We start from the raw sequence: 19,313 nt of genomic DNA on the forward strand, positions 1-19,313 counted from the left end.
GTAAGAAGGGTGGGGGCAGGGGGACAGCGAGGAGAAGCAGGACCAGCCCAGCCACACCCAGAAATCTAGGCCTGAATCCGAAGAGTCACATGTTAACAGCTTAGAGCACCTCAATACCAGAAAAGAGCACACATCTCATGTTCAAGGACACACAAAAGAATACCCATCCAAGATAATTAAAAAACATAAAATGCATTTTAGTTACAAATTCATAACAATTTTTAACAAGTGCAAAGCAAGGGAACTTACAAACAAATGCTGGAGAGGATATGGAGAGAGGGAACCCTCCTACACTGCTGGTGGGAATGTAAATTGGTGCAGCCACTGTGGTGGACAGTATGTAGGTTCCTTAAAAAATTAAAAAAAAAAAAAAGAAGAAGATCTACCGTCTATCCCCACTTCTAATCCTACTCCTGGGCACATATCCACAGAAAACCAAAATTCAGAGCGATGCATGCACCACAATGTTCACAGCAGCACTACTTACAATAGCCAAGACATGGAGACATGAGTGTCTGTCAACAGAGGGCAGGGTAGAGAAGATACGGTACACATACACAATGGAATACTGCGCAGCCATGAAAAGGAAACAGTGCCATTTGTGACATGGGTGGGCCTAGAGGTGACCATAGTAAGTGAAGTCAGACAGAGAGAGACAAACATCATACCATACCGCTTACGCTTGGAATTTAAAGGAATGATAAATATGAACTTATTTACAGAACAGAAACAGACTCACAGACATAGAAAACAATCTTATGGTTACCAGAGGGGAAGTGGGGGAGGGACAAATCAGGAGTTTGGAATGAATACATACACACTGCTACACATAAAATAGTTAATCAAGGAGGACCCACTATATAACACAGAGAACTCCACTCAATACTCTATAAAAACCTGTAAGGGAAAAGAATCCAGGATAGAATAGATACACATGTATATATATAACTGAATCACTTTGCTGTACACCTGAAACTAACATAATAATGTATATTAACTACACTCCACAATAAAATAAAAATTAAAAAAAAAAAAGGGACCTGGCCAAACTTGTAGGGATAAAAACTGGCTGTGAGACGATGCAGGAGCCCAGAGATCAGTGTCCCCAACCTGGCTCACCCTGCACAGGCACCTACCTCTTAGTCCAGGAGATCCATGTCCTATTCTGTGAAATTCATGTGACCACTTTGGAAAATAAAATCCACATGAATGTGAACTATTACAATTAAGTCCATCATCAATGATCCTTTCTCTGAAACACTGGTCTTAGTCAACAGCACATTTAACCAATACTCACCTCTCTCTCAGCATGATTTTTAGAAAAGAAATCCACGAGGGAAACCGGTTTATGTCTTGATGTGATTCCTAACTGCAGTATCCTAACCCTCCAGCGTGGCTTGTTACTATTCTGAAACCATCACCACTACATTTCCTGGGCTAAACATGTCCTTCTTAGTCTTTGCCAAGGAGGAGAGATGATTCCATTAATAGGACTTCATGGCGGGACTTCCTCGACATCATCAAAGCACAAGCTACTCCAATCCCCAACGGGCTCTCGCCCCTAGGCATCTGGGCCCACAGGTGCCTCTGCCTTAGGTGCATAGATCAAATCACAGATGGGGATAAAAGTGACCTTAGGGCCTTGAGCAGTACTCAGAAAATAATCTTTCCCCCTCGGGCCTCCTGTCGCCATACCCCACTAAGAAATCACCGCATCTGAGTTAATTAATGTGGCAAATTAAGGATATAGCATTAGGAGGAGGAAACCACAAAAAAGTCAAAAGGAGAAGTGAAGCCCTGAAGATCAAAACTGCAACTCCTCTGATGCTGGGTAACTTGTCACTAAGAGACAGGGGGCAATACTCTCATGGAATAAAGGCTGCAGAGGGTGACTACTGGAGCTTCCTCCCAAACTTAGCTATGTTCTTTGGGAAATTAAAGTGCCACATTACCATATTTAAAATAAATAACCAGAGGGAATTTGCTGTATGTCTCAAAAAGCTCAAATCCGGTGCTCTGAGACAACCAAGAAGGGTGGGATGGGGTGGGAGGTGGGAGCAAGCTTCAACAGGGAGGGGACATATGTGGCTGATTAACGTTGATGGATGGCAGAAACCAACACAATATTATAAAGCAATTATCCTTCAATTATAAATTTAAAATTTTTAAAAAACTTAAAAACCATTGTCAACTCTCAACACCATATGAAAGCAGCCACAATTTATGGGTGAAATACATAACTCTCAAGTCCTAGTCAGCCCACTTATCTCAAAACTGATATCCATAAAATTCGAATGGGAGGAATGGACATCTGAGAGCCCCCTGAAGGTGTAAGTGTATGTCATTCATGCACAAGTAAACTTAGGTGGCTTCTTTTTTTAAACTATGACATGAGAAACCCAAACAAGCCTTCATTTATTCATCCGAGTCTGAATCACCATTAACATCTTCACCCTATGGACTGCAGATATCCGGTCACTTGTTTAATGAGGATAAAACAGCATGAAGCCAATAGAATATTTATCTTGGACAGAGATCTGGATTAGGACCAGAAAACAGAAGTAGGGATAAGCAAACATTTCTCTGGAAGGAGAAGTGTAAATAGTGTGGTCTTTTCAGTGATGGGTGGAGAGTGAACTCAACCTCTTCATGGCTGATCTAGAGAGAGACAGCCAGGGACAGGGCCACATGTCAACAGCACCAGACATTTTCCTGCTGAAAATGTCCAACTAAAGGGAACGAACACACACTGAGCTCTTTCAGGTTCTCTGAACATCAGATAAGAACATGAGTTTCAGTTTCAGCAAAGATCTGGTCAATTTAGGGAATGATGGCGTTCAAGCTGTTCTGATGACAAACCCAACCTCTCAAAAAAAAGTATCTTCTTAAGAGAATACATCATATATTTCTTGGTGATGAACCTCAGAAATCTAAGCTGGAACTAGTATAGAAAAAGATAAAATGGTCTATAAGAAAACAGTCTCTAAAGTTGAAGAAAAATTAAATAACCCTGTAACTGGAAAGAAAGAAGAGAAAGGGGTAGACACAGACACAGACAGGATAAATGCACGTACTGGTTAAATTCTGCAGGGGAAGCATGGGGAGATGTCCTTAAAAGCTTTAGAGAGGCAAGTTTATGCACAGAAACGAACTTCCATAGAATGGCTCATGAATTTATATTCCTCTAAGTAGTAATACTAGCTAAAAAAACCCAGGCTTGACTAAGTACATTTAAACACTGACTGAGCTCCAATCAGCGTCCTCAGTTCTGTGCTGTGTGCTACAGGGACATATGATGTTCCCTGCATGCACGGTATAATCTGGTCATGTCTGGTTAATTAGAAAACCAGCTGGTAGAAGGTTGTCAGTAGCATAAAGACCAAACAAAGAAACAGTAAGCGCAGGGGCTGGGGAGAGGGGTGTGCCCACTTGGGGCTCAGCAAAACTGTCAAGGAAGCGTTTGAACTGGGTCGGGAAGAGCAAACAGAATTTGGACAAAAGTAATTTTGAGGGAGGGACTAGAAAGAGAAAAGTCTCAGGACATAGCATGGTGACTACAGTTCATGCTGCACTGCATATTTGAAAGTTGCTAACAAAATAGTTGCTAAGAAATTAGTTCTCGTGATAGGAAAAAACATTTTTGTGACTACATGAGCTGACAGACGTTAACTACACTTATTGCGACTGCCTCACAATATTCATGAGTATCAAATCATGATGTACACCTGAAACTAATAAAATGTTATATACCAATTATACCTTAATTTTTTGGCCATGAGGCATGTGGGATCTTAGTTCCCTGACCAGGGATTGAACCCACACCTCTTGCATTGGAAGCATGGACTACAGGACTACGAGGGAAGTTCCTCAATGTTTTTAATTACAAAAAAAGAAAGAAGAAAAGTCTTCAGAGAGAGCTGTAGATTTCCTAGTCCCCTTTGGCATATACTGGCCTAAAATATCCCCTGACAATCACTGTCTCCTGAGCATCATGACGGGTATTCAGCTGCACCTCAAGTTCACGTAAAAAAACAAACATACACATTCCTTTTTTCAAGTCATTTCTCCGCTTGCATTAATTATGCTACCATTCGCCCGGGTTACTTAGGCTCAAACCCTACACGTAATGTTATATGTTACTCCTTTTTAAGAATTACTTACTCTTTTTGTTGACAATTCCCTGTCCCTTTCACATCATTTCCCTTTTCCTCTGAAACATGCCTCAAGCACATTCCTCCATGCATACCAGTCAGGTCCCCCTGGAAACTACGTGCAGAGAACGCAGTGCAAGACAGATAAGCCCATAATTACTTGCAAACTTTGATGCCTGATCTCAGCCTTAAATCCTGGGAAGCTGGATTGCGCCGGGCTTGGAACTGCACAGGAGCTGATGGAGAAAACCTTCTGTGCAGATCTCAGGGCCTAAACCAATGTAGGTCAGCGACCTCTTCCTCTGACCCCAAAAGGCCATGTGGGAATTAATCTGATGGTGAGGAAAGACCCTCATTGAGAATGTCAGCCAGCAAAATAAAAAAAATTATGAAGCCTGCTTGTCCCAGTGTTCAGGGCAGAGATGATCAAGGTCCCACAGCTCAGATATTTCTAGGATGAGAAGAAAAGGTGAATCTTCTGAGCACAGGGGTGATAACTGACAGTTTAACAATACTTTGGATTTGTTCAGATGGGGAGGAGCAATCCTGTTATTTTACCCTCAAGGATAACTGTGCCTACCCCCACCCCCACCAGTACCTCTGAGTCCTGGAGCCCAAGGGCTCTGCACACAAAGGTTTCTAAAACACGGGGAGAGAGCAGAGGTCTAACATAGAACAGGACCTCCCTCCAGGATGCTACCTACCACAGTCTGCTGATCGGGCCATGACAATCCTTATAATCCAGTGCTCACTGAGAACCTTGCTGTTAAAACAGCTACCAAACATGCTAGCGGTCAAGGCAAGCTTCGGACAACTCACGTGGCTACCGCTGTGTTAAACACAATATTGACTTTTATGGTCCAGGCTGTAAACTCCATCCTGGCTGCAGCAATTGGAGCAGCAGGCGGTCATCAGCTGAGAGAACAAAGTCCAGCACCACCTGGGTGGGAAGGAGGTGGCTTGGAAGAAGGAAGACAGGATGCCCAACAGGCTGTGAATTGTGGGTGGGCTGCATCTCCAGGCACCAGGTAGCCTGTAACAGTGTCAGCTGGAGGAGGCAGAGGGCGCGGGTTTTTGACACTAAGATCCCCACCACCTCCACCGCCACTGCAATTAGGGTCAGTATTTAGCGCTTCAGTTAGGTGAGATTATAGACAACTGGAAGCTTTCCCTTTGTCTAGTTTCTGAGACAAATGCCTCTGTCTTTCCCCTTGCCCATCCCTTTTCTGTTTGTAAAAATCTAACTCATGTTCAAATGCAATCTCCTTCCCTGGTACAGGTCTGTAATTTTAGGAAACTGTTCAGCTCTTCAGAAAACTTGGAAAACCACTTAGGGAAAAAAAAAAAAAAGGAACTCTTGGGCTATGAAAAGAGATGCCTGGGAGTGGGAGGGGGGAGGAGAAGGCAGAGCACAGAGGATTTTAAGACCATGAAAATACCCTGTATGATGTTACAACGATGGAAACGTGTCATTACACATTTGTCCAAACTCACAAAGCATACAACACCAAGAATGAACCTGAAAGTTAACTAAGGGCTTTGTGATGATGGTGTGTGGAGATGGGTTGGCCTTTGGTAAAAAAAAAAAAATACCACTCGGGTAAAGTGGAAACCTCTGGACCTTCCTCTCAGTTTTACTGTAAACCTAAAACTGCTCTTAAAAAAGCTTTTACTTTAAAAGGGGGACAGTGTGGCTCCCTGATTGTCTTGTGGTTAAGAATCCACCTGCCAGTATAGAGGACATGGGTGTGATCCTTGGTCCACAAAGATCCCACATACTGTGGGGCAACTAAGCCCACGCACCCTGAAGCCCGTCCTCCTCTTCAACAAAGCAGCCACCATGGTGAGAAGTCCACACACCAAAATAGAGCAGTCCCCGGTCACTGCAACTACAGAAAGCCATAAGAAGCAACAAAGACCCAAGCACAGCCAAAAATAAACAAATCTTAAAAAAAAAAAAAAAAACTATGTGAGTAACAGATTCTTAAGAGTTTTAAAAAAAGAGAGTGAACTCCCTACATGTATGGATTCTGCCATGAGCTGGGAGGGGAACCATAAAGGGGAACCCTGATACTACCGCTTGTATCCATTTTGCTCTTCCCTTCAGAGATGAGAAGCCTGGGGCTGGGGATGCAGGGGAGACTAAGGAATATCACACACAGTAAAACTGCACTGATCTGGATCCGGCACCAAAATTTAAGTGAAAGTATTTGTGCTGCGTTGCTTCACCCATTGCTGCTCATACCTGCAGTGGCTCCCCAGTGCTTTGGGGGAAGGAACACCATCTCCTGATGAAGACAAGCCACCTGCCACTTCCCCACAGTCTGGACATCACCCCGAGTCGGGATTAACACAGGGAAGAAGCTGGAGGAGCTGGAAGCAGAAGCAGACAACACTGGCGTCTGAGAGTGACAAGACCTGCGGTGAATGGAAGGCCTGACAGGTGCTAAGTGTTGTGTAGCAGGTGTAGCTGATGTGCGCTCTCTAGTCCTCAGGACCCTGCAAGAAAAGCCATCTTACATTCATTTTACTGAAGAAAAAACCAAGACAGGTGTGCCCTACCATATAAGTGGGGGGAGCTGGCTTTGAACTCAAGAATACAAATCCACAATGGGTTTCCTACTCTATCAGCCTTCCAAGTACAGATTGAGGACCTCCACTTATTCTTTGGGGCCACCAAAATTTAAAACTGAACATGTATATAATGCTTGCAAGGCCTTGCACGTTCTGGCCAGTGGATTCTGCCTCCCGGAAACACTCTAACTTCAAAGAATCTGGTCCATTCGCTAACCCAGGAACACTGCCGAGGTGACGCACCTTCAGCCTCTCCAGCCCTGAGTCCTACCCCTCAGGTCTTACCTTCTGGGTGAAGCCGCCTCTAAGCAGCCAGACTAGACTCCTCAGTCCTACCTGCCATCTGAACAGGACAGTACACTTGGTCCTGCTCTGCTCACTGCTTTGTACCACCAGTTAGCTCTTAAACTTGGTATCTGTCATTGCACAGTTAAATGGGAAGCTCCCTAGAAATATTAGACCTCACACTTCCTTATAAACCTCTTAGGAACTTAAATGTTAACATGTAGAGAAGGAATACAGACCATGTACTGAATTGGGTTTTAAATTCACAGGGCCACTAGTTAACCAGACATTGATCTCCAGCAAGCCTCAGTTTTTATCTGTAGATTATTACAACTTTGTATCTAAAAATTACCTAATAAAATACCCACTGTCAAAGGGTAACTGCAAGAGGATGTAAGCAAAGACGAGGCAGCACGGTTCCTAGTGCACAGGAAATGGTCCCTCCTCCATAGACACTGGGGGCTCCTCTAACACTGTAGAGAAGCAGCTACTTACAGGCAACTTGAAAGACTGCAGACACACCACTTACACTGATAGTCCATAGTTAATGAGGTTTAGAATACAAAAACATATTTTTAAAACCACAAATGGCTATTTGCATTATAAAAGAATTATTCTTAATTTGTATTTATTGCCCATACTATTTTATAATAGTAAATGAATTTTTTAAAAAGAATATTTACCTACAAGGTCATTACCCCTTCACATCAACTCTTGTATTTTTCTGTTTTTCTTCTAATCCTTGGTCATACATTTACATATTTTACTAATATATTCATATTGTAGGAACCAATTGATTTTGAGATTTTTATTTACCATATCTAATATTTGATTATAATATTAACTAACATTTTATATGTATATTTATATAAGTATATCACTATTATGTATATTATGTAGCATGTTATAATCAACATGATATATATTTAGTATTTTATGTATTTGTTGCTATATTAAATATGCATTAATATATTTTATATATTGTATTAAAATACTTAATTATATTAATAAAGTCCCCATAATCATTTAGTCATTATATAATATCCTATGAAGCTAACGTCACAATTTAGCTACTTTCTAGCTGTTAGACGACAATCATAATTCTTTTAGATTTTTATCATCATAAGAATCATGCTTAAAGAACATCTCCAGGTATGAAAGGTTTTTTTTTGTTTTTCTTTTTAATACCTTCATGCCGAGAACATTTTTCTTTTAAATCATACTGGCCCCAAAGCACAAGCTAGACAGAGGGTCAATAACTCCCAGGTAGAAGGTACAGTCCACCCACGGGCACGGTTTCTTCAGGGCACTTTCAATTGCCTCCACTAGCCAGCCACTCCAGTGTTACACACAGTTACACGGCTAGGAGCGTAGGCAGGTGCAGCATCTCCGGAGAGTGATGTGGCAGAAATTCCACCCTGGATCCTAACCCTAGAAAGATACTTGAGCTTCTGCATAAACATCTTCTGACCAGGACAGTCACCATCTCTAATTAAAAAAAAAAGACTGAAAACAATCTAAACATTCATCAATAGAGGGCTGTGTACTTGACCGCACACTAAAAGTACCTTTGTAGGGTGTTCATAAAGACAAACCATAAACATCCAGGGTTAATGAAATTGGAATCTTGGAGAATGGTCTGGGCATTTAAATCTTTCTGGTGCCCTGTAATGTCCAGCCAGACAGAGAACCACTGGGTTAAATAAAGTCTTCTCTGTGCATTCAGTCAGCGGAAACTAAGCGGGTATTAGCAATATGCTGGACGGTGTGTATAGCAACTACCATTTCTGTGAATGAAAGGGGATGTTTTTCCTTATGTCTGCACAGAATATTTCTTTCCAGAAGGATAAACTAAAAGAAGCTGGTATAATAAGGGTAGCCTGGACTTCCCTGGTGGCTCAGTGGTCAAGAATCCACCTGCCAGTGTAGGAGACACACGGGTGTGATTCCTGGCCTGGGAAAATTCCGCATGCCAAGGACCAACGAAGGCCACGTGCCACAGCTACAGAGCCTGTGCAACTGGAGTCCAGGAATCCACACACACTGAGCCCACGTGCTGCAACCACTGAATCCAGAGCACCCTGGAGCCCGTGCTCTGCAACAAGAAAAGTCACCACAATGAGAAGCCCATGCACTATAATGAAGAGTAGCCCCTGCTTGCTACAACTAGAGAAAACCCATGCAGCAACAAACACCCAGCACAGCCAGAAATAAAAAGAAATAAAAGTATAAAAAATAATAAGGGTAGCCTTTGGAAAGAGAGATTAGGGGTGTGAAGTGAGAAACTTGTACTTCAATGTATACCATTTTATACTGTTTGATTTTTAATCAGGTGCATTTAAAAGTTAACCTTGAACACAATCGTAACTTAATCTGCGAGCTGTTTCTCAGGAGCTCGTGGCACTAAGTGGCACACAGTGTTCCAGGTCAGGGCTGACCTGTTCCAGGTCAAGGTGTTCCTAGGGTCTCCACGGGGCCCTGTGCACACGGAAGAGTCCAGGCAGCTTTCCTGGCCCTCTGCGGGCTCGTGCGGCCCTGGCAACCAGTGCACCAGCATAAAGCAAACAGCACTGCCTGCTAAGCCAGGGAAATGTTTGCTCGTGGCTTCCCTCCCCACTCACTGAAGCCACTGCCAATGACACATCAGTTTGGGCCATCACTTCCTAAAGGGCATGCCAGGTGTTTAAACCCATTTTAAATGAGTTTTTCAGCTGGAAACATCATGCATGGAATGCAAAGAAGATGCCATCTTTTTTTCTAAAGCACTTACTTCCTGCAGCCTGCTAACACCATCTCTGAGGATTTAGAATACCAACATTGTTTTTAGAATTAAGTTTCCTAGTGGCTCAGTGGTAAAGAATCCACCTGCAATGCAGAAGACGCAGGAGACTCAGGTTCCATCCCTGGGTTGGGAAGACCCCTTGGAGGAATGGATGGCAACCCACTCCTGTATTTTTGCCTGGACAATCCCAGGGACAGAGGGTCCTGGTGGGCTATAGTCCACAGGTTCACAAAGTGTCAGACATGACTAAAGTGCCTGAGCACATGTGCTGTATCTTCTGTTTGAAAGAGGCACTTAGCTAATTTCATTCTATAATGTATTTCAGTTTTACCAAGCCACACAAAAATTCAATAATGCTAAATAGCATAGGATAGTTTTATAGCAGTTTGCTAGTAATTCAGAGGTTTACAGATACTGTTAAATACTTTTCCTATAGGCGGCTTTCAACAGCTATGAAGTTTCATAACTAAGTCTCAGATGTATTACCTAAATGTCATTTTGATCATTTTATTTATTTACTTTTCGGTTTGGCTGCACTGGGTCTTCACTGCTACACAGACTTTCTCTAGTTGTAGTGAGTGTAGAGTGTAGGGCTACACTCTAGCTGCAGTGTGGGCTTCTCATCGTCAAGGCTTCTCTTGTGGAGCATGGGCTCCAGGGTGCACAGGCTTCGGTAGCTGTGGTACATGGGCTCAGCAGCGGTGCCCGGGCTCTAGAGCGCAGGCTCAATAGTTGTGGTGCATAGGCTTAGTTGCTCTGTGGCACGTGGAATCTTCCCAGATCCAGGATTAAATCCGTGTCTCTTGCATTGGCAGGCAAATTCTTTACCGCTGAGCCACTAGGGAAGTCCCTTAAGTGTCTTTTTTCTGTTTCTTTGTTTTTAAAGGAGAGGTCAGGTCCCTTCAGAGTATCTACCTCATTATTTTTATATTAGAAAAAGAATTCATTCATATTAATGGAAAGAAGGAAACCGCACTGTCTATAACAAGATCCCTTTGACAAATGACAAAACGCATATCAGAAACATCAAGGAAAAAAAAACAGTCTATCAAGAGATCAAGTTCTGGAATACCAGAGAATCTTTAAGGATCCTCTGCTTGCAAAAGTCTCATTCGTTCATTCACTCATTCATTCCTCTAACAAGCACTTAAGTACAGCTTCCTGCCAGGCCCTGCACTAAGCACTACAGCTGGGACAGGAGGGCTAGGATTAGAATTCCCATATCTAACCACAACATGGATGCTTTCTTGTTTCATTCAATTACTCAAATGTATGCTTAAATTGGCTAAATGATATTTTTGTTACTATTACTCAATCCTGTTTTAGAAGAGAACTTGAGTAAATGAGGATAGTCAAATAAGAGCTAGATGAAATCAAACACACTCATGTCTTCCCATTACTCCAAAGGTTTCAACCATATGACAGAACAAAACACTCCATTTTCTGGGTACACCAGGGAAAGGTGGTTGGCAATCTGCAGTACGTATAAGGTGTCAAAGGCAGAACTGATTAGACTGGTGATTTTGCTGCTTCTTCCTAACACATCCTAAATCAACACCTGTTTCATCTCTGAGGAATATGCAGGTTAACGTCTAAGTTGTCTCCAACTTGTGAAGAAACACAGTTGCCATGACAACTGAACAAAAAGTTTAGTGAGCAAAATTCACCAATGAAATGCAAAAATCCAAATTCCATCTAACTGACATATGTGTACTTGTAAGCAAATGCTAGTTTTCTGTTTGTTAAACCATCAAAATAAATGAAAATATGTTCTGTGAGAAGTCCCATGGATACAACATTTAAACACACACATTTTTGTCAGAGTAGGTCACAATTAAATAAAATGAAACAGTGATTGTTTGACAAGTAAATCTCAGCAGTGCAGCATTTAGCATTATAGGGTCTCGAGTACACTTTCTTCAAGGAAAACCAGATACTTCTAAAGTTAGTATATTTCTTGGGTTGTGCTAAATTGTCAAGTAAATTCATGTATATATTCCATTTCTACTGATATCCCCAATTTCCCAGATCTAATGCCTAATGATCTGAGGTTGAACTGATGTAATAATAATAGAAATAAAATGCACAATAAATGTAATGTGCTTGAATCATCCCAAAACCATCCCATACTCCCCTGGTCCATGGAAAAACTGTCTTCTATGAATCCCATCACTGGTGTCAAAAAGGTTGGGGACTGCTGGATTACACAATGTAACCTAGGGTATATTCAAATAAATGGACTATCAATTTCCCTAGAAAAATCCTTCTATCATCAACACACAGTTTACTTAGGCTGTCCATATGTGATGGATGCATGGTTACATTATTAATACCCAACATACAACTATCCTCACTAGAAACTCGGCTGAGGTTCCCACCAGATACGCAGGTTTGCCCTCAACCCCCATCAGCTCTGGGGGATGAATTTCTACTGCCCCAGTGACCACTCTGCATGAACTGGTGGTCATTTTCAAGTAGACATCCATATATTATCAGACACTAGTAGTCACTGATTTAAAAGTGTATTACCTCAAATACAGAAATGCTCTTATATGATGATGAAAATGAGTTAAGTGTGGTGATAAAATCATCTTCATAAAGCAGGCACCTATCTCTTCATAACACAACACTGGGTGCAAATTCCAGAGCATGATCTACATATGAACCAAGATTCAGGGACAAATAACTAGAAAAATATTCCAAAGGTATCTATGAATGAAAAGCACACAGAGAGAAACATGATAGCGGGGGATCCAGACTCACACTAATACTGAAATCTCATGTAACAGAAAGTACCTGCCATCTAACACATACCCCAAACATCAGAGTATTAATGGTTGCATTTATTGCACTTAATATATTGTGTTATTTCAGCACAAACATAAAGTGCAATAAGAAAAATAGCATGATGTGTGAGACGGCACATTGTCCTTACCAGGAGTCCATCACAGAGGCAGCTGGACACTTCTGGCTGAACACAGAGGGATGGCAGCCCACCCCCTTGCACCCCCATCCTGCCCCCACCAGCATACGCTGCAAAAGAGTGTCTGTGTGGCCTGAGCAGTGAGTCATGGATGTTCCACTTGCAGACAGGGTGGGGTTGAGGGAAGTCACCATTACATGCCCAGTTAGCTGGAAAAGTCCATCCTGTTTTTCCTCTTTTATATAAGAATCATTTCACACAAACCTGAGATAAGAAGAACACTTGGTAAGTAGGAACTCACCAGATATTTTAGCATTCTTATCCACAAAGGCAAAGACTGACTTTTACAGCCAAGGACATGATCTCATGGTGCAGGCCTAATCGTTCATGCCAGCAAGGGACTTGGACAATCAGGATAAAACGTGTTCTTTTGTGCCCACACCAAGAAAAACAGTGTCCGGGGAAATTGCACAGCACAAGTTCTCAAATCGGATTCACCCACCGGGAGTTCACACCAACAGCCAGATCATTTCAGGAGCACAAGGACAATCTTTTACGACTTCCTTTGCCAAGGAAAAACAACTGCAGGGGCTTCCTTAGGCTGATCTGATGGGCAGACCATGGGAAACACAACCCAAATCCATGGTGGCAAAAATCAGCCCATCTTTACCTCTACCCTCTGTGCTTTAAAAAACCGTGAGCCCGGCCCATCTCTCAGACCATCTGCTAAGTCAAATGACAACATGTAACACGACCATTTCACATTCAGAACTTAAAATTGTAATACATTTCTCAGCTTTAAAAACATCCAATCCCAGCCCCTTAAACTTACTCAAGCTTCCCCCAAATCTAAAAAGTTGTGTTACTTTTTTCCAAACACACTCCAAATAAATCTTAGTTAGATCTCTCTTAATCCAGGTGATCACCTGGGGACCTGGCTGCAGCTCCTGAGCCCTGGTGGACACCATGCTGGCTGAGGTTGGGGGAGGCAGGAAACTTGCCCCACTAGTAAAAATTGTGCACACAAATATCGCCTTCAATTATCAACTTCACCAATTAAACTGGCCTCCTAAGGATCATCAAGAACTTAGGTGTTAAGTACATTAAAATTCACAGCATATTACTCTCAATAACAGGAACTACCAGTTATTTTAGCAAAGAAGAGAAAATCTATAAAGACTTTTTATACAAATCGAGTTTCTCAGCAAATCTTACACTTAATCCCTACCTCACAATGGAAAATACCCCAGAGCCTACTTAACATTTGAAATAACTTAAATCACAAAAGTAACACAAATTCGTTAGAGCAAAACCCAAAATACCAACCAAATATAAAACAGAGAAGAATCAAATAAAAATTTCACCCCCTGGTTGACCACTGCTGTTAAAATCCTGGTAGCAGGACTGCTCACCCTCTTCCCACGTGTGTGGTCCCACACCTACCTTCAGTATCATTCACAAGTTTATATTGTTTTTACTTTTTCTAGAGAACACCTTTGCATGCGCACATACACACACACATACATGTACATAGAGAGAGTCAAAAAATAAAGATTTGGCAGCTGCAGAGTGCCATCGGCCAGCCAGCTGTATCACTTCACCTAACAAATTTTTCCTTTCCACTTAAATAAGATTTTATTCTTGATAGGGAAAACTTGTAAATAATTCTGAAAAACATACCACACTCCTAAAGCCAATTCTGACCGCCCAGCCACCTTCATCCAGATCCAATGAGGGTCTTAGCACTCCTCTGAAAATTCAACCTGTTTCATGACCAACACCATCGAGGTAAAAAAGAGAAGTAATAACAAGTTGCTTCAGCTCTGTCCCAAGTATCCCAACTAATTAAAGGAGAAATCAGCCTCTGAAAAACAGCTCAGTTTTTGTAAAGCCTCAATATGAGTGATACTGAATTCCACGAGTTAAGGGGCCCTTGGTAATACTTAAAATCGTTCTGTACTGCATTTTACTCTTTTCACAAGATTTTCAAATATATTACCTCCCTATCGCAACCCTATTACACAGGAAGGGTGCAATCACCTTACTTACAAATGACAAAAACTGAGGCCCAGAGAAACAGAGACACGCAGGTCTGTACACACACATGGTGGCACAAAGCAGGAGGAAACTGATGGCCTCCTTGACTGGTCCTCCAGGTGATTTGAACGGAACCCACCATACGAGCTGGACTCTGACCCCAAATTCTTAACACCCTCCAGGGCCCAGCTCAGGACCAGGCAATGCAGTGGGGTGGGTGTACTGACAAATCGTATGATTTATGTGTCATGTGTCTTATTAAAAAGATCATTAAACATGTGGTGTAGTGGAGCTATCTGTGTTTTTTCCAGAATATTCTGGAAAAATCTCATTAGGAAAATGAGAAAGGAAAATCTCATTAGATGCTAGCGTCCTGGGAGCTGGTGGGCGGGCAGGGGGAAGCCCTCCTGCCAGAGGGAAGAGTAACTCCTGGCCTGGCCCTCAGTCACAGCAAGGATGAGAACAGTGTGTCCTCAGAGAGGTACTTAACGCAAGAGTGTGCTCCTTATCAACGTCTGAATTATCTTCCTGTTACAGTTTCCAGTGTGTTCTCTGCTGCTGATGCATGTCGGTGTAGGACCTGCTGTCCTTAGATGTCCTACCCCAGTATGTACAGGTGGAGCTCAAAGTCACACACCCAGGAGCTAAGCATCAGACCCTCTCAGATAACGATAAGTGGATTAAATTATACTAACCCTGGAGCAGGTGACTTAAACATGGAAGACGTGGATTAGCAGGAACTGGGCAATGTGACCTCAAATATTCAGGACTGGAAGGGTGTGGGGGTGGGGGTCTCTTCCCAGCCCTTACACAGTCAGTGGCCAAGCGGCTGAGACGCTCTCTTGACCCCTCACATCCCAGGAGACACACATGCTTACTTCATCTACCTGGTCCCAAATAAGACACTGGATAACCCATGATATTTTCCGCCTCCATCTTGCACACACATCTGTGGCGGAAACTGGTCCACTAATTTACCAGAAACATTTTTAAAAAAAGATAAAATTTCAAACTTGAACCAGACATGCAAGAAGTTGGTGGACACATCTTGGCTTTTAAAAGTTCCTAAAATGAACATGCTGATCTGAGATGCAAGGCAACCAGGAATCCAATTCTATTTCTCATTTGAGCTGCCAGACACAAAACCTCATTTTGTTCTAATTTATCCTTCTGGAAAAAATTCAGAAGCGTGTGCGTGTGTGTGTGTGTGAATTAGTTAAAAGTGAAAGCAAAAAAAATTCTTTCAAATTTCAAGACCATAATGCAACTTTATAACTTTAAATGGAGCTTATAATTCACAAAAACCATAATCATAATTCCTTCTCTCCAACTTATAAATTCAATCTCTTCTGATTCTTTTCCTGTTTTCCTAGCAAGCTCCTTCCTCAAAGCTATGAAAAGGGCTTCCTGTCAAGATCCTCAAAGAACTACACATAAGACGGAATCTCAAATGTGATGATTCTTTGCAGGTGGAAACCCAGGAAGTACAAAGATCTGAAAAAGACCTGCAAGGTAAGCTACTTACCCTGGTCCTCAAAGTTCCTCTCTAATAAATTCCAGAGAACGGGAGGGACATAAAGACAGCTGGGAAGTCAGGGACGTGGCGAGGCCCACGGTTAACACAGCACTACCCAGGGCAAGACCGCAGAGGAGTGGGGAAAAGTTTAAAATAACTAGCGGAAGTCCATCACTGCAAGAAGATATAGAAAACCTCTAAAACAAAAATATGTATATCTATAAACTGGACCTTATTTTTACTTAGGTTTTTCCCAAAATATATAGCAAATCTACAGAACTGCCCCCAAAGCCTACCTGAATCTTCCTTTCCTTCTCAAGATCTACAAGTTACCTCCTGTAATTAAACACACTGAAAAACACTAAATTCACATTAGGCGTGCTAGAGTTTTAAGGTAAGGTTTACACCTTAACTTCTGGAAATCTATACAACCACAGAGCCCCCAGGGGCAGCTCATTACCTGTCTGAGGTAGCCATTCCCCTGAAAGCACAAGCCATCTCCTATTTGGTTAAATCTTATACAGGGCAGGAGCGGGACACTTGATGGCTTCACAGCATCTGAGAGTTAAGTCAGATGAGAAAGCAGGAGGAAAGACTCACCCGGGTGCCCCGGGTCAATGTGACATGTCATGGTTGATTTGCCCTCATCTTCCTGAGTCTTGTCTTCACCTTTTCCAAGGTGAGCCCTCAGCAGACACACTGCCGAAGGGTCCTGGGATCTCCAATTCTCTTCAACACATTTACCTCCAAAACTTGCAGAAAATCCTAAAGCAGTCAACAAAGACAAAACCCATAACCAGTCCTTGGCCCAATTTTGTGTTCTTCACTAGACACGGACAGGAAGTCAGAACACTATACTGAAAATGTTCCCACCAAGTTAGAATCAGTTTCCCTAATATGGCCAGGGCCTAAATATAGCCACAGTATTTTTTTGGTTCAAAATACACTCCAATGCAGTTGTGGATGGAGGGAAACACTGGTGGGCAAGTGAGCAGAGAGCATGGCAAACCGTGGCCAGGCATTTGGGGCTCTCACACCCTAGACAAGGGCTGCTCAAGCAAAGACAGTTGTAACTCATGCCCTGTTCCCTCCAGCCTTTGCCCCCCTCCACCAAGTCTGGGTTACTGGGAGGAAGAGAAGAAATTACACACCCTGAGCCTGAGGTAATTCTACCGCTCCCAGAAGCAACAGAGCATCACTAGGACCCACAGCAGTGAAAGGCGTAGAATGCCCTACTCGAATTTTAACGATTCAGTTCACCTGCAGAACACGGGAGAATTTAACGAAGGTGTGTCAAGTCTTAACAATTTACCTTCCAAACAACAGCACACACCCACACACACACCACAGACACTAAATACTGGTAATATTCAGGTAACTACAACCAGGGGCTTTGTGTGCTTTCAGTGAGTGGAATTTAAGAAAAGCAAAATCTAGAGCATAAAACTTAGTCCAAAATGTATTCAAAGTTTCACTTAAAACTTTTAAAAGGCTTATTACACTAAGTCTAGACCTAGTGCACAGAGAGGAAGACTTTAAACTCTTTTTGCAAGACGTTTTAGCCGAAAGTGTCAGGATTGGAAGCAGATGCTCACTAAAATACTTGCTGGAAAACGACAGTTACGGGGAAAGAAATGAACTTCTCAACGTAAGCGTGCTGAAAAGCAATATAAGAAGGCCTCTTTTAAAAGGGCCCTTGAAAGCAGACGAGCCTAGAGATTTCAGACTGGACTGTCTGGTCACACAACTCGAGTGAAATACAAGTTCAGACACCAGACAAGCTGCTCGGTTCTCTGCGACTTTACGTCTGCCCCGCTGTAAAATGGGAATTATGGTCTTAGCCGCCGCACGAGGTTGTCGGGGAAACGAACCAGAGAAATCAACCTAAGGCACCCAAGATGCCAGCGCGCCCCCCGGGCGAGTGGCGCGTCTCCGGGGGCGCGTGTTGGGAGGGCAGGTCCGAGCACACACGCCCCAGCTTTGTTAGCCCCCCTCCCTCGGCTACTTCTTAGAGCATCTCGGGCCCCGCACACACCACGCGCCGCCGGCCTCTCACGACGGAGAAACGACACGTTACCATCCACGCGTCCGAGAACCGGTCCCCCGAGCAGGGAGGAGGAGGGTGCCGCGCTCGTGCCGCCGCGCGCTTCCAAGTTCAGAGCAGAGTCACGGACACAATAGGGCTGAAGCAGCGCCCCGGCCCCCACCGCGGCCCCCAGACCCCCGGGCGGCACCGTGGGAGTCCCGGCAGCCGCGAGCGGGAAGGGGGCCAGTGACCGCGCGGACCAGGGCCTGCGGTGCCGGAGGCGGGGGCTTCGCGGCCGGCGGCGGCGGCCTGGGAGACCCCGTCCCCTTTTCCTTTCCCCCATCCCCTTCCCCTCCGCCTCCCGCCCGCCTGTCCCCAGCCCCTCACCTGAAGGCTGGCCCCTCCCGGGGCGCCCGGCCCGGGGCAGTGGCCGCCGCGGAGCCGCCGCCGCCCTTCCTGTTGAAGAGCCTCTGCAGCAGGGTCGGGGCCATGGCGCTGCGGCTCCGCTGCGGCTGCGGCTCCGCGGCCTCAGCCCGGCTCAGCGCGCGGCCGGGGGCGGCGGCGGGGCCATCGCGGCGCGAGGAGCTGTGCTCGGCGCCGGGACCGCCGGCCGGTCATATGACGGGGCTGGCCCGCCGCCGCCGCGCGCTGACAGTTCTCCCCGCGGGAGGAGCCGCCGCCGGCGCGGGAGGAGCGCGGGAGGAGCGCAGCCGCCGCGCGGCAGCCATTGGCCCCGGGACCCCGCCCGGCCCCGGAACCGGGGGGCGGGGGCCGGGGACCGGGGGAGGGGCGCGGGAGGCGGGGGTCTCTCGGGTGGGTGGGGGCGCGGCGCTTAAAGGGGCCGGGGCGAGGTGGGGGGGGGGAGCGTGGGAGGCGGGAGCCTCCACGGGGTGGGGCACGACGCTTAAAGGGGACACAGCGAAGGAGGGGCGCAGCGCTTAAGGGGGAAGGGGGGACAGTCGGGTGGCGGCTCAGGTGGGCCGGGAAGGTCGAGGCAGGGGCGCAGGGGGCGGGGCCGG

At 44.6% G+C, this 19,313-nt stretch overlaps 1 protein-coding gene across 2 annotated transcripts in view; it reads right to left on the reverse strand.

Annotated features, from left to right (window-relative positions):
* FNIP2 (folliculin interacting protein 2) overlaps window positions 1–19,050 on the reverse strand; it is a 127,946-nt gene extending 108,896 nt beyond the window's left edge. The window contains exon 1 of one of the 2 annotated variants that reach the window (XM_069557289.1): window positions 18,682–19,050. In XM_069557289.1, the coding sequence (XP_069413390.1) occupies window positions 18,682–18,785 (104 nt within the window). In that variant the 5' untranslated portion in view covers window positions 18,786–19,050. The remainder of the gene's footprint in view (window positions 1–18,681) is intronic. The other variant, XM_069557291.1, reaches the window with a different exon arrangement.
* Between the last annotated feature and the right edge of the window lie 263 nt (window positions 19,051–19,313).

Source organism: Ovis canadensis, chromosome 17 (assembly GCF_042477335.2).
Source record: "Ovis canadensis isolate MfBH-ARS-UI-01 breed Bighorn chromosome 17, ARS-UI_OviCan_v2, whole genome shotgun sequence".
Taxonomy (NCBI): Eukaryota; Metazoa; Chordata; class Mammalia; order Artiodactyla; family Bovidae; genus Ovis; species Ovis canadensis.